This window comes from Megascapheus bottae, chromosome 37 (assembly GCF_031878675.1).
Source record: "Megascapheus bottae isolate mThoBot1 chromosome 37, mThoBot2.hap1, whole genome shotgun sequence".
NCBI lineage: Eukaryota > Metazoa > Chordata > Mammalia > Rodentia > Geomyidae > Megascapheus > Megascapheus bottae.
In genome coordinates, this window is record NC_143545.1 from 343,602 (window position 1) to 360,173 (window position 16,572).

Sequence of the window (16,572 nt, forward strand, 5' to 3'; positions counted from 1 at the left end):
GACTTGATTGCTGTTTTGTACTAAGAATGTAACCCCTGGCAGTTTCCTAGTTTTAAGAAAAGTATCTAAGGTTGGAACTTGAAATAAAAAGGGCGCTACAGTCTTAAGGCTACAGCCTTAGGCTGGAGTCTTGGGCTGCTGACGTAGGCTCGAGTCCTCCTGACCCCATCTTTTTCTTGTCTGTTTCTTTTCCCAGTCTTCACCCCCAAAGTCAGGAATCCCGGTTCGCTGCCGGCTGGCTCCGGCACACACAAGGATGTTTCAAGGTTCTGTCGTGTGCAATCTACTATGGCCACAGCAACTTTCTGCTCCAGTACAGCAGAACAACTCCCAATTTACTCCAGGGTCTGACCTGTGCTGGCCTTCCACTGCCACCAGAGTCCTTAACCAAGAGTACGCATGATTTCATCCTGTGACCAAGAAAGGAGCTAGACTACAAAGTCTTCACACATTTAGTCATGATCCGGACAGGATTACAAACTGGCCTGCCAGCCAGGCATGGCCTGTCATCCTAACTACTTACTCAGGAGGCTGAGATCTGAGGTTCGTGGGTCAAAGACAGCCCAGGAAGGAAAAATCCATGAGCCTCTTATCTCCAATTAACCACCAAAGGCCAGAGGTGGGAGCTGTGGCTCAAGTGGTAAAGCACTAGCCTTGAGCAAAACAAAAACACAAACAAGAAAACCGCTCAGGAGCTGGGAGCGTGGCCTAGTTTTAGTGTGCTTGCCTAGCATGCACGAAGCCCTGGGTTTAATTCCCCAGAATCGCATACACAGAAAAAGCCAGAAGGAGGACTGTGGCTCAAGAGGCACAGTGTTATTCCTGAGCAAAAAGAGTCCAAAAGACAGTGCCCAGGCCCTGCGTTCAAGCCCCAGGACTGGCAAAAAAAAAAGGTGGTGCAATTGTCAGGTACCAGTGGCTTATGTCTATAATTCTAGCTACTCAGGGAGCTGAGGTGTGAGGATGGTATTTCAAAAGTAGCCACAACAGAAAAATCCATGAGACTCTTATTTACAGGTAGAAAGACCCAAGGGCTCTTATCACTAATCACCTAAAGAACTAGAAGTAGCAGAGCACTAGCCTTGAACTTTTAAAAAAGCTAAGGCTATGGGGTCTAGCCTCTGATTTCAAGCCCCCAAAAAGTTTTCAATTCACATTTCAATTATGTTCAAAGTTTACTTGGGAAATAAAATTCAGTGTCTTGTCCAGTTTGGTGTGATAGAAGAACCAGTAGCTAGCCAGCAGTGTGGTCTAGTGATAGCATGCACGAAGCACTGGGTTCGATGCCTCAGTATACACACGCAGAAAAAGCCAAAAGTAGTGTTGTGGCTCAAGGGTAGTCTTAAGCTGAAGAGCTCAGGGACAAATATATGAAAAGGAAAAGAGTGTGAGCATGTATGTTCTACCACTTGAGCCACAGTCCCCTTCTGGCTTTTTACTAGTTAATTGGAGATAAGAACATCTCCTATTTGCCCAAGCAAATGATCCTCATATCTCCTCCTCTTGAGTAACGAGGATTACAGGCCTGAGCTACCAGCACATGACCTAACTATTAAACCACAATAACCTACTGTCACATACATGTCTATCTCAACATTCCCTTCACTAGACTGACATAGTTGCGTGGTCAATATCATCAAATATGAGCACAAAGATTAGCATAAACAAACCAAACCCTGGCCTCTTAACTTCATGGGGCTTGAACTCTGTGTTTGGGCACAGTCCCTCAGCTCTTCAGCTCAAGGATAGCGTTCTAATCCTTGAGCCACAGTGCCACTTCCAGTTTTCTGGTGGTTCACTGGAGATAGGAGTCTCACAGATTTTTGTGCCAAGCTAGCTTTGAACCATGATCCTCAGACCTTAGCCTCCTAAAAGGAGTTCAGGATTACAGGTGAGAGCCACAGGTACTCTTTAACATCGTTGTAATTCCAATGTACTCCAAAGTACTGGCTCTCTACTGCCCTAGAGAAAGGGCTTTCAGGGAAGCACCTTGAGTAGATCGAAGACATCATCCGCATCCAGCCGGTAGTCACAGAGGCGATGCAGAATCTCCACGCGAGTGCGGAGGGGCAGGTCCTGGAAACTGGCTTCTCTCAGTGGGTTGGGTTTCCCCTCCTCAAGCTCCCAGCGGTAGTTGATAATGTCCTCCAGGTAGCTGTGGAATGTCTGGGGCCTACCCACACAGCCCAAACAAAAACACGTTAATGTACAACAGCTCTGAGGCTTGAGAGCTGGCATGCACAACAGTAAGTAGGATCTGAAAGTCCCTGCCGTTGCTTTACATATCAAACTAACTACAAGAAGCCCTAAAGGGCCGGGGGTTTGGCATAGTGATTAAAGTACTTGCCTAGCATGCATCAAGACCCGGGTTCGATTCCTCGGTACCACATACATAGAAAAAAGCCAGAAGTGGTGCTGAGGCTCCAGTGGTAGAGCTCTAGCCTTGAGAAAGCCCAAGGACAGTGCTCAGGCCCTGAGCTCAAGCCCAGGACTGGCAAAAAAAAAAAAAAAAAAAAGAAGAAGTCCTAAAGAAGATAAACATATCCCAAGAGTTTCTCACAAACTGAAAACACAGGCAGCATGTGCCAGTCAATGGTAAATTACAAAGTGGTTTCACATTATGCTCGCACAACTATAAACTTCACAGACATGATATAAATACCCATTTCAAAATTGGGTCTATGACTTAATACACAAAAAAAATTGTATAAATTTAAGTATATTTCATGTTAAGAGGTAAGGTGAAAAACTTCTGGCTACAAGCAGCTAATCCAATGAAAAACTATTTTTCCTATTTTTCCCTTTTTCTTAAAAACACGAGGTCCTATATGTGGAAGAAACTAATCTTGAATTGCTGGGGGCTCGTGGCTCTGCCTCTGTCTCAGGATTAGAGAGCATTCCACAATACGTGACTATTGTAAAATCCATACTCTACAACAGAGTGCTTGCCTAGTGTGCATGAAGCCCTGCGTTTGATTCCTTGGTACCACATACATAGAAAAAGCAGAAAGTGGTGCTATGGCTCAAGAGGCAGAGCACTGGCTTTGAGAAAGCCCAAAGACAGTGCCTAGGCCCTGAGTTGAAGCCCCAGGACTGACCCCCCCCCCCAAAAAAAAAGGCCAGGGGGAGGGGAATTAGCACAATGTCAAGTTAAACCATTTGTGGCTAGAATTTGAATGGTAACCCTACCTTTTCTTGGTTGAGATTAAATAGAAATTCTACATTTTGATAAGCAGCCATGAATCTGGGGCTCTGTCCCTGAGCTCTTCATCTTCAGCTCAAGGCTAGTGCTTTAACCACTTTGTGCCACAGCACCACTTCCTGTTTTCTGGTGGTTCACTGGAGATAAGACGATAAGAGTCTCATGAACTTTTGTGCCTGAACTGGCTTTGAACAGTGATCCTCAGATCTCAGCATCCTGAGATTACAGGCGTGAGATACTGGTGCCTGACTGTTTTGTTGGCTGTTTTTTGTTTGGTTGGTTGGTGTTTTTGGGTTTTTTTTTTTTGGGGGGGGGGGGGGGCAGTCCTGGATCTTGAACTCAGGACCTGAGCACTGTCCTCAGGCTTTCTCAAGGCAAGAGCTCTACCACCTGAGCCACAGCACCACTTCCAGCTTTCTTCTATGGGTATGTGGTACTGAAGAATTGAACCCAGGTCTTCGTGCATGCTGGGCAAGCAATCTACCACTAGGCCAAACTCCTGGGCCCTACTGTTTTGTGTGTTTTTTTGTTTTTGTTTTTGTTTTGCTAGTCCTGGGCTTAAGCTCAGGGCCTGAGCACTATCCTTGGACTTTCTCAAGGCTAGAGCTCTACCACTTGAGCCTCAGCACCATTTTCGGCTGTTTTCTATGTATGTGGTACCGAGGAATCGAACCTGAGTCTTCATGTGTGCTAGGCAAGCACTCTACCACTAGGCTGAACTCCCGGCCCCTATTGTTTTTTGTTTTGTTTTGTTTTTTAAACAGAACTTTACAACGTAGCCAAGGCTAGCCTTGACTCTCCATCTTCCTGCCTTAGCCTCCCAAAAGAAGCTAAACGGGACCCTAAATACTACTTGTGGTTATGTATGAAGACTCAAGTGTCATGACAGTTTAAGTGGTAAAGAAGCCCAATATCTGAGTAATTTCAGGGTTCTAGCTCTACAATACAACGTACATATATATAGGAGGACAGATCACAAACCTAGGAAACAGTGATACAATTTATTAAGATATATCAGAAGGCATTAAGCATTAGAGGAATGAAGAGAGCAAGAAGCATATACAGAGACCTTGACCATCAACTGTCACTTTGGAAGTGTAAATCAGAAGCATCTGGTGGATAATATTCAAAAAGATAACAAGTGTTGGTCAGGCTCTTTTTCTTACACTGCTGACAGGATGTAAAGTAATACATTTGGCAAAGTGTTCAAAAACCATAAAAGTTGGCCAGGTATATTACAAGCCTATAATCCTAACATTTGAGATGCAAACATAGCAGTCTTAACGAGGCCAGCCTGAGCTACTCAGTGAGATCTCAAAAACCACAGGGCCAGAGGCATGGCTCAAATGAATAAGCATCTAGTTAATAAGTATGAGTTCAATCCTTTTGTTCTTCAAAAACACAAATGGAAAATACCTACTTCGGAGCAAATGCTTACATTCTGACATTGTGTGTCTAACGAGGGACCTACATCCAGACTGCATAAAGAATCTAGAAACTGGTAAACATCAAAAGATCTGAGCAAACATTTCACCAGAAAAAGAACATGAATTAGCAGTAAGCACATAATGATGTCCACCTTTACGAGTGATCAGGAAAATACCAATTAAATACAACTTAAGGACAACAGGCTCAGTAAAGTTAAAAGAGCACGTGTTGGCAAACACACAGACCAACTAGACTGCTCCTATTTCACTTGTCGAAATATAAATGCCACAACTGCTCTGGAAAAAAAATCTGGCAGTTTATTGCAGTTAAAATACCATTACCGAGGGCCCGGGAGTTTGGCCTAGTGGTAGAGTGCTTGCCTAGCATGCACGAAGACTCGGGTTCGATTCCTCGGTACCACATACGTATCAAAAAGCCAGAAGTGATGCTGTGGCTCAAGTGGTAGAGCCCTAGCCTTGAGAAAATCCAGGGACTGTGCTCAGGCTCTGAGCCCAAGCCCGGGATTGGCAAAAAAAAAAAAAAATACCATTACCATACGATTCTGCAATTCTCAAGATCAAAGAAAACATGCTTAAAACAACATTTGCATGCAAATATTCACAGTAGCTTTACTCCTAATAACAGCTCAAATTAAAAGCAACACAAGCCTCCATCAACACCTAGAAAAGTTAAACAACTTGAATTTTATACTCCACTAGATACAATTTAATCCTTCACTTGGCCAAAAGAAACAAATTACTGATAACAATCCCAAAGACTACTTTTACAGACATCACATTGAATGAAGGGAGCTGGACTGCACACCGTGTGGTTTAACCAGGGCTCGGTAAACTACTGAGGCCCCTGGAAGCCAGACGCGGCTTACATGGGAGACCCACGACTTTCTGGATAGATGGGAAAATTTTAGTTTTCTGAGCAGGAGGATGACTACATGCCATTGGCCTGCCAGGTGCCAGTGGCTCAACACCTGTGATCCTAGCTATAGGGGAGGCTGAGATATCTGATGTTCCGGGTTCAAAGCCAGCCTGGACAGAAATGTCTGTGGAACTCATCTCCAAATTAACCACCAATAACCACCAAAAAGCCAGAAGCAGAGCTGTGGCTCAAATGTAGGCAGCTTTGAGCAAAAAAAAAAAAAAAAAAAAAAAAGCCAAACGGACAGTGTCCACACCCTCAGTCCAAGCCCCAAAACCAGTACACAGGCACAAAACCATACCCACACACAAAAGTGGCCTCGCCTAGCATGCATGGAGCCCTGGGTTCAATTCCTCGGTACCACATACACAGAAAAAGCAGGAAATGATGCTGTGGCTCAAGTAGTAAAGCTTTAGCCTTGGGAAAGTCCAAGGACAGTGCCTAGGCCCTGAGTTCAAGACCCAGGCTCGAGGCGGGGAGAGCTATGCTCAACCCTGGAGAACAGGAGATAAACGACACTTCAGGGCTGTCCAAAGCAGCTAGCCCCCACACCTCTCAAAGTGCATAAACCCAGACCCCTCCTCTACTGAGCGTTCTTGGGCTGGACCCGCATAATCTCCCTGGGATGCTAATCGCCCACAGATGTGAACCCCGATAAGACTCTTCTCCCTATCTGGGAGACATAATATCATTCCTGAATTGTGTGAGGATCCTGTTAATATGCTTTGTATGTTTTCCATTTATATGTGTCCTCAGTTTTCATTCCTTTTTTTTTTTTTCCCCCTTCTTCTTGGTTGGTCATGGGGCTTGAACTCTAGACCTGGGTGCTGTTCCTGAGGTCTTCAGCTCAAGGCTATGGCCCTACACTGTGAGCCACAGCACCACTTCCCCTTTTCTAGTGATTAACTGGAGAAAAGAGTCTCTCATTCTTTATTGCCTGGGCTGGCTTTGAATTATGATCCTCAGATCTCAGCTTCCCGAGTAGCTAAGATCACAGGCGTGAGGCCTGCCCTCAGCTCTGAGGGGAAACCACAGGTCTCAGGACCTGGGCCTTCTCGTCACGGCTGTGAACTCCAACCAAGCCAGACAGTAACAATCACAAAACTGCAATTCTTGCATAGACACAGGTTCTGACAGTCCATAAAAGGCCCAGAGAATCATGAGACCTTCCTCAGAACCCAACCACTGAAGTACCACACCACTTTTCACTAATTTGGGGGAGTGTTTATTTGTGCAGCAAGAGGAAATCAACAAACCCTAGGGCCTCCTGCGTGCTAGGCAAGGGCTCTACGAAAGAAAAGGCTGCCAAACATAAGGGCTCTTTTCCAAAATAAGGGAAGTGTCAGATGTGGTTGTGTGGTGGCAGAGACTTGCAGTCCAGCTATCCTGGATAACATAGGCCATCCCAGGCTCAGAAACAAAACCAAGAAACCAGCTCTAACCTGACGTACTTCTGTCTGAAGGTAGGCTGAATTCCCAACACTAGACAGACACTAGAGAGCTACTTATTTGGCAGTTATAATGGCATCTGAGAGCCCAAGGGTTCCAAACAAATTATGCTCTTGTTACCAGGCTATGTGGACAACAGAAGACACACAAGTGGCAGAAATACAGAAAACTCTACAGTTTTGTTAGGCAATACTTCAAACAAAAAACACAAACAGGCATAAAGAAGTGATAAAAATGCTACACTTGCGTGGTAGTTGGTGTCACACTATACGTAAATGACACAGATTTGTGAAAAGCAGAACAAATTCAACTATCAGTTAAGGATGCGCATACCCAGGGAATTCATGTGTATACTATGTATTTGCACATGAGGGCTTACTGCTTTATATGGGTTACTGACAGAGTCTCCTGTGCTCTAAAAGACAAGACCAGCTACTGGGACCAGCCAGCTAGCCATGCGCAATAAACAGTTACCCAGAGCACGGTTCGTAGTTACTCACGTGATATCCCTTCGCTGATAGCAGCCCTGAAGCAGGCAGGCAATCAGGTCACTAATAAATTCCACGTCATCTCTGTGAAGAGCTGCTTCCAACTCCTGCAAGACAAGTGGAGAGAGAGATCAAACACGGAGATTTCTTAAAATCTACCTGCCCACACCAACACAGGGCCCAAGCAACGGAGAGTGGTAGGACAGTGAAGTCAAAGAACTTACTGCAACTTCCTTCTTCCCCCACAGTGACTGCAGCTAAACAGTTAATTTAGCTTTCAAGCTCTCCCTCGACCTTCTCTTATTGCCCCTGCTAAACCCCCATTCCTTTTATCTACTCTGTGAAAGAAACAGCCATAGTTATCGGGGAAGGATGGAGGAGATAGTAATAGGGTTTGAACTCAGGGTCTGGGCTAGAGCCCACCAGCCCTGGCGTGTGTGCGCGTGTGCACGTGCATGCATGTGTAAGCATGTGAACAGTGGTCTTGGGGCTTGAACTCAGGAAAGTTCCTGAGTTTCTTTTGCTCAAGGCTAGTGCTCTATCACTTGTGCCACAGCTCCACTGGTGACTTTTTCCCAAGTAATGTTCTATGGTCTTTTCTGCCTGGGCTGGCTTTGAACTACAGTCTTCAGATTCAGCCTCCTGAGTAGCTAGGATTACAAGTGTCCAGAGCTACCAGTGCCCTGTTCACACCTGCTTTTTCATTGATTTTGGAGACGGAATTAGTGAACTTTTCCGTCTAGGCTGACTCCTAACTGCTGTCCTCCAGATCTCATCCTAGGCCCAGTGGCTAGGATACAGGTGTGAACGGATGCACGCATGCATATTTCTTTCTTTCCTTTTTGTCAGTGGTAGGGCTTGAACTCTGGGCCTGGGTGCCGTCCCTGAGCTCTTCAGCCTAAGGCTACGGCTCTAGCACTTGAGCCAGAGAGCCACTTCAAGTTTTCTGGTGTTTAATTAGACATGAGAGTCTCACAGACTTTTGTGCCTGGACAGGCTCTGAACTGCTATCCTTAGATATCAGCCTCCTGAGTGGCTAGGATTACAGGCATGAGCCACCAGCGCCCAGTACATATTTCTTTTTTATAAAGCAATGCTAGTTATATAATCAAATAGCTTACATGCTGTATAGCTTTCTAACTTAATGGCAAAGCAAAAGAGAGAAGCATTAAGTGCTTTATAACTAATTATAAGTACTCTTTATTATATAACAGTTTCAATAAATAAACCACCAGGCAACACTGTATTTCGAACTGGGAGGAAACAATCTGGCAATTTTTACTTTAATGATGCTACTCCTACAGGTCTAGAGGAGACTGCTGCAATAAGATTACTCTTACATCATCTAGATATAGCTGAGCGATGCCTTGGTGAGATGCATTTGCTTTGCTTGGGGTTTTCTAAAAGCTCCGGCGTCTATGACCTGGAAATCCCTTATCTGGGCCACCTGCACTGAGTTCTTCACACAGAGACTTTCATCTACATTCTTCCTAGGTGAATTTCGCTTTGCCACTCTTCCAGCTTCAGTGTCAGAGCTGTGGCATCTACATACCACCTAACATACACCCCTATGAGTCCTCTGGTCCACCACAGTGGCTCAAAAGCACAACCCTCGTGTGACTTGTTACTTTGCAGAATGGTAGGGGTGGGAGCCAGGACCTTGTATATGTGAACAATAACTAGACCACTGGTCTAAAATCCCACCCAAAAAGCTTGCCTTTCAGCTTTTGTTTTTATCCAGTCCTGGGGCTTGAACTCGGGGCCTGGGCAATGTCCTTGGACACATTTTGCTCAAGGCTAGAGCTCTGCCACTTGAGCCACAGCACCACTTCTGGCTTTTTTTCTATGTATGTGGTAGGGAGGAATTGAACCAGGGTCTTCATACATGTTAGGCGAGCACTCCACCACTAGGCCATGCTTCTGACCCAAAGGTCAGTTTTTAGTTTTTTATTTTTATTTCATTTTTTTTGTGAGTCATGGGGCTTAAACTCGGCATGGGTGCTGACCCTGAGCTCTTCAGCTCAAGGCTACCACAGCTTTGTAGTAGCTGGGATGGCTTTGAACTGGGATCTTCAGATTTCGGCCTCCTGAGTAGCTAGGATTACAGGCTGGAGCCACCGGCAGCACCAAAGCTCTTCCTCCCCACTCCTCCAGTCCTGGAGCTTGAACTCAGGGCCTGAGCACTGTCCTTGTAATTTTTTTCCTCAAGGCTAGCACTCTACCACTTGAACCACAGCACCATTTCGGGCTTTTTTTCTATGTATGTGGTACCCAAGAAATGGAACCCGGGACTTTGTGCATGCTAGGCAAGCACTATACCACAGGGCCAAACTCCCGGCCCCCAAACCTCAGTTTTTATTGGAGGTCCTCAGGCTGCATTATGTAATGTCTCTGAGAGTTGATACATTACTGGCTCAGTGAGTAATTCTAACTACCAGAAGGCTAACATCTAAGGACTGAAGTTCAAAGCCAGCTAAGGCAGGAAAAGTCCACGAGACTCCAATTAACCACCAAAAAGCCGAGACTGGAGCTATATCTCAAGTGGCAGAGCACTAGCTTTGAGCAAAAAAGCTCAGTGACAGTGCCCAGGCTCTGAGTTCAAGCCCCCCCCCCACACACAGGAGATACCAAATTAAGTGATTATAATAGCCACACTGGAGAACATAAAGAACTGGGAGGAGGGCATTAGTTGAGAGGGTTACAATAAGTCTAACACAGGACACATGATCGCTACTTGAGAAATGACTTTTGTTCTGTGGAAAATATTTAATGTACATTTTATAAAATAATTATCATATAGAGTAGCGTATAGAATGGGCACTGGCGTTCTGGGCTGCGTGGCTCCTGGGCCTGTGGCCTGCAGGAGCTTGCCCGAAGCTTCCCTAAGTCAATATGAAGGGGAAGAACCTTAAAATGATCGCGGTGAACTATGGTCAGTTAAGTGGGACTGGCAAGACCCCTCTCTCTGGGAGAAAAGTCTGCTTTCCTGTAGGCTAAGTACAGTCTAACTGGCTAGCAACTGAAGAAAGTGTTACACGGAAGGGCAGAGCTTCAGGACTGCTGGACTGGGAGACACGAACAGACCCAGACTTTCAAACACTATTCCAACTCCTTTCTTGTTTACCATTGCCTCCATCCTATAGGTTCCCGAACATATCTGTAAGCAAATGGGTTTAAATATAAAACTGCCTTTTAAAACTATGTGTAACACAACACTATGTGTTATATATCAGAAAGCTACCTGGGAGTGTGGGGGGTGGGGGGAGAGGCATGCAGGCATGGATGCACCAATGCAACCCCAAGGTAATAGGATGAAAAGTTATCATTGGGGATAACATTGTCCAAAAAGAAATGTACTCATTGCCTGACTTACGTAACTGCAACCCCTCTATAAATCTCCTTTATAATACACATTTTTATAAAGTTATCATTAAAATTAAAATCAGGAACAGGGATAAACCCTTACTTTCCCCTCTTTTTCTTAGTCAACTGTAAATCCCAACAGTCTCTACCAACAAATGAACCAAGAACAAAACAAGCCTGTATTTGCCACTCTGCAGTCAAACTGCCGGCAAGAAAAAGCTCAAGAACAGTGCTCAAGCCCTGAACTCAAGCCTCAAGATTGGCAAAAATAAATAATTAAAAAAAAAATTGGGGGGGAGTGGGGGTAGTCTTGGAGGTTGAACTCTGGGCCTGGGCGCCGTCCCTGAGCTCTTCAGCTCAAGGATACTGCCCTACCCTGCCCCCTTGAGCCACAGCCCCACTTCCTGTTTTCTAGTGGTTAACTGGAGATAAGAGTATTGGGCCTTAGTGCCCAGGCTGGCTTTGCACCTTGATCTTCAGATCTCAGCCTCCAGAGTAGCTAGGATTACAGGCATGAGCCACCATGCCCAGCTATAATTTTTTATCTTTATTTTTTAAAAAAGAATCTCATAGGGACTTTTCTGCCTGGGCTGGCTTCAAACTGTGATCCTCAGATCTGAGCCTCTTAAGTAGTTGGGATTACAGATGTGAGCCACCAGCGCTCAGCTAATGATTTAATTTTTTTTGTTTGTTTTTGTTTTTGCCAAGTAGGCTTCATCCCACAGATGCAAGGCTGTTTTAACATTCGCAAATCAATGTAATACATCATATCAATAGAGCTAAGGATAAGAATCATATGATAATTTCTCTGGACACAGAGAAGGCATGACAAAATACAACATCCATTCATGTTGAAAGTTCTAGAAAAAATAGGAATAAGAGGTACATTTCTTAAAATAATTAAAGCCATATATGCAAAACCTACAGCCAGTATTATACTAAATGGTGAAAGACTAGAACCATTTACCTTAAAATCAGGAACTAGACAGGAATGCCCACTCCCTCCACTTCTCTTCAATATAGTGCTGGAACCCTTAGCCAGAGCAATAAGGCAAGAGTAGGACATCAAAGGGATCCACACAGGGAAAGAAGAAGTTAAACTATCCCTATTTGCAGATGACATGATCCTCTACTTGAGTGACCCAATAAGCTCTACTCCCAAACTCCTAGAACTAATAAACCACTTTAGCAAAGTGGCAGATACAACATTAACCTTCAAAAGTCAGTAGCCTTCTTGTACACCAATAATACACAAACAGAAGGCCAATCAAGAAAATGATCCCATTTGCAATAGCCCCCAAAAGAATAAAATACTTAGGAATTAACTTATCCAAAGATGTAAAGGAATTATTTAATAAAAACTATAAAAGCCTGGGCCAGGAGTTTGGCCTAGTGGTAGCATGCTTGCCTAGCATGCATGAAGACCCGGGTTCGATTCCTCGGTACCACATACATAGAAAAAAGCCAGAAGTGGTGCTGAGGCTCAAGTGGTAGAGCTCTAGCCTTGAGAAAGTCCAAGGACAGTGCTCAGGCCTGAGCTCAAGCCCAGGACTGGCAAAAAAAAAAAAAAAAAAAAAAAAAAAAAAAAAAAAAAAAAAAACTATAAAAGCCTAACAAAAGAAATTAAAGAGGACACCAGGAAATGTAAAGACATCCCATGCTCATGGGTAGTGAGAACCAACATAGTGAAAATGGCCATACGGCCAAAATTGATAACACAAATTCAATGCAATCCCCATCAAAATCCCAAAGACATTCTTCACTGAAATAGAAGATACAATCCAAAGGTTCATATGGAACAAGAAAAGACCTAGAATAGCCAAAACAATTTTAGGCAAAAAGAGCAATGCAGGTAGTATTACAATACCAGACTTCAAACTCTACTATAGAGCCATAATAACAAAAACCGCTTGGTATTGGCACAAAACCAGACCAGAAGATCAGTGGAACAGAATAGAAGACCCAGAAATAGAACCATATACCTATAGGCAACTTGTATTTGACAAAGGAGCCAAAGATATATAGTGGAACAAACACAGTCTATTCAATTATTGGTGCTGGCAAAACTGGGCAGCCACATGCAGAAAACTAAAAATTGACCCTAGCCTTTCGCCATGCACAAGCATTAACTCAAAATGGATCAAAGACCTCAATGTCAGACCAGAAACCGTGAAACTGCTACATGATAAGAGTGGGAGAGACACTGGAACTCATAGGCACAGGCAAAAGATTCCTGAACAGAATCCCAGGGTCACAACAGATTGGAGAGAGACTTGATAAATGGAACTACCTAAAAATAAAAACTTTCTGCATAGATAAAAGCATAGCCACAAAAGTAGAGAGACAGCCAATCAACTGGGAAAAGATATTTACCAATAATACATCAGACAACCAACAAACCATTCACCAAATGGAACTAAAGAGAGACTTATCCAAAGAAGATATTCGAATGGCAGAAAAGCATATGAGAAAATGTTCATCATCCACGGTCATAAAAGAAATGCAAATAAAAACAACCCTAAGATACCACCTTACCCCAATAAGAATGGCCAAGATTTTGAACTCAGACAATGACAGTTGCTGGCGGGGTTGTGGAGAAAAAGGAACCCTACTGCACTGCTGGTGGGATTGTAAACTAGTTCAGCCACTCTGGAAAGCAGTGTGGAGGTTTCTTAAAGAACTGAAAATAGACCTTCCCCACGATCCCGCCATACCACTTCTGGGCATTTATCCTGAACACCATAACCCAAGATATGATAAGGACACCTGCTCAGCTATATTCATCTCTGCACTATTCACAATAGCCAGGCAATGGAAACAATCCAGATGCCCTACTGCAGATGAATGGATACGGAAAATGTGGTATATATATATATATACAATGGAATTCCATATAGCCAACAGACAAGATAAAATAATGGCATTTGCAGGGAAGTGAAGCGAATCATGTTGAGTGAGACAAGACCCAAGGAACAAAAGGTGCATGGTATCCTTAATATGTGGCTATTAGATCCAAACAGTACAAGAGCGAGGACTCAATATTTGCATACCCAATGCTATGGATATGGACATGGTACTGGAAATATAAACACAACTACAGGGGCCGGGAGTTTGGCCTAGTGGTTGAAGTGCTTGCCTAGCATGCAGGAAGACCCAGGTTCAATTCCTCGGTACCACATATAGAAAAAAAGCCAGAAGTGGTGCTGAGGCTCAAGTGGTAGAGCTCTAGCCTTGAGAAAGTCCAAGGACAGTGCTCAGGCCCTGAGCTCAAGCCCAGGACTGGCAAAAAAAAAAAAAAAAAAAACACAACTACATAGACATAAAACCTTATGACTCCATAGACATAATGTTTTATTACATAGATTAATACGTATCTATGACATACAAACCCTCAGCCTAATTTTGATTATGTTCTAAAATCTAAGTGTCCATACTTGTATACAGAGATTCCCTTCTTGAATACTTGTTTGTTAAACAAGTCATTTGAAATATGATATAAAATCAATGTTAATAAATTCTTTAATTTAAAAAAAAAAAAGAATCTCATAGGACTTTTATGCCTGGGCTGGTTTCAAACTGTGATCCTCCAGCCCTCAGCCAATTTTTTTTTTTTTTTTTTTGCCAGTCTTGGGTTTGAGCTCAGGGCCTGAGCACTGACCCTGGGTTTTCTCAAGGCTAGAGCTCTACCACTTGAGCCACAGCATCACTTCTGGATTTTTTCTATATATGTGGTACCAAGGAATTGAACCCGGGTCTTCGTGCATGCTAAGTACTAGGCCAAAATCCTAGCCCCATGATTTAATTTTTAATTGTAGCAACAATATAAATGTTTAGAAATTCTTACAATTAAAACCTTTTTCACAACAAGATGTCGTGTGCTTCTCACATACATAAAAATATGTTGCCCTTCCAGGGGTGATATGGAGAAAAAAATGAGGTAAATACCATCCATGCTATACAAAACAAGTGCTGCATTAAATAATAGTACATTTATCCCATATTCCTCACAAGGATATTCTATGGAAAAAGAGCAAAGACGAAGGTAGGTGATCAGTTTCCATTTCAAAATTCATAAATTCCAAAATAAAAAACTCAAACTCTCCTAATACACAACAACCTCCTATGCTTAAGCACCAATAAAACGGTCTCCAAAGAACTACATGGGAATCCAGGTTATTCAAAGCTTTAGTGCTTAAGGTTTCAACCCAGAGCTTAAGTCTTAGACTAAGGCAACAAGGGACCCTCCTAAAAGATATTTGCCCCAACCTTTTTTTCCTCTTCTCACTTTCTCTCCTTGGGCCTTTTGTATTCTCCTTTCACTGTGTGCACTGAACTGTGAGCACAGAAATCTGAACTTTGCCAAGATGCTCAGCAACAGAAGAGGACAGGGAAAGAAAACAGCAGAAAAGGCTGAAAGGAGACTTCATTCCTACTGCTTCTCTGCAGCTTCAGAGGGGCTGAAGAGAGTAACAGGATTTGCCCCTCTTGCAGCTGGCGTCACAGCTCATTAGGGAAAAGCCTGCTTAACGTGTACACACACACACACACACACACGGACAAATCTCTTCAATGTTCCGTGGCTGAAGGGAGGGAATAAGGTAGAGCAAGGGGCACTAAGCCTTCCCCTGGGGACAATGAAAAAAGACAATGGTCAGAAAAGCTGCCAGGTAAGGATGAGCGGCTGCTCATTTTAAAAAGTCCTGCTTTCCTAAGAGCCAAATTCCAGACAGAAGACCGCCTAATGGTACAGAAATGTCCTCAAGACGGCCAGCACTCAACTACATTCTTTCTTACACATTACGGGGGCCTCCCCTTGTATACCATGTTCCTATTCCCTGTATGAATTTTCTTTAACCTTTTACTAATTTGTTTCTTTTCTTCAGCTTCCAAGAATCAATATGCAGATTTACACTACTGCCATTTAGTCACAATAATTTCTGACTTTATTTAGATAGACACACACACACACACACGTGGCTCAGGAATAAAATCATGTTGGAATCATATTGGTCGTATTTGCTTTTCGAGTTACAAATCTTCCTAATTTGCACAGGACCCGGTACAATGTAGACCTACATGAAAGACCTGCGTGGGACCAGAACCCCACGTGCACAAAGGAGATGCACAGCAGGCCCCAGAAGGCCTTCGCAGCTGCTCTCCACAGAGACTGCCTGGAGTGTGGGCTTAGGACACAGGAGGGAAAGGCACTCTGGCCTCCAGAAGGCACCCTGGACTGGCAGCTGATGCTTCCTGACGTGGAGTACGTTAATTTAACCCCAAAGGCATGTGGCATGCCAATTTAGCGGTAAAGTATAAATCAGCTGGAGGGACCTGAAGGCAGCTCTGTAACACTTTCCGTGAGCAACCGATTTATCTGGGTAGTCCCCAAAGGCCGGCAGGTCTGTTCCGCTGCTTTGTGTGCAGCAGACTACTCCCTTAAGGCCCCACAGCACGGCCATGTCACGGCTGTAACGCTGTGGGAACAGGAAGGAAACCCACCACCACTCAAAACATCAACTGGAAAGTATTAATTACACAATAAATGTGCAAAGCTAGATTACTTTCTTCTGAATATGTGTATGTTAGCAACAGTGCCTCCTAAGGCTTAAAAAAAAAAAAAAAAAAAAGCATTCAGAAATTGCATACGTCTTCCTCCACCAGAAATGCCCTAACACCAACAATTCCCCATGACTGGAAAGGCTGGCG

General features: G+C 43.8%; 1 protein-coding gene across 1 annotated transcript in view; it reads right to left on the minus strand.

Moving 5' to 3' along the window:
- The window catches only part of Cecr2 (CECR2 histone acetyl-lysine reader), a 66,843-nt gene that overhangs the window by 25,584 nt on the left and 24,687 nt on the right, over positions 1-16,572 (minus strand). The window contains exons 2-3 of the mRNA XM_090325328.1: positions 7,516-7,610; positions 1,990-2,173 (exon numbers count right to left, since the gene is read on the minus strand). Coding sequence (XP_090181454.1) covers positions 1,990-2,173; positions 7,516-7,610 — 279 coding nt within the window. The remainder of the gene's footprint in view (positions 1-1,989; positions 2,174-7,515; positions 7,611-16,572) is intronic.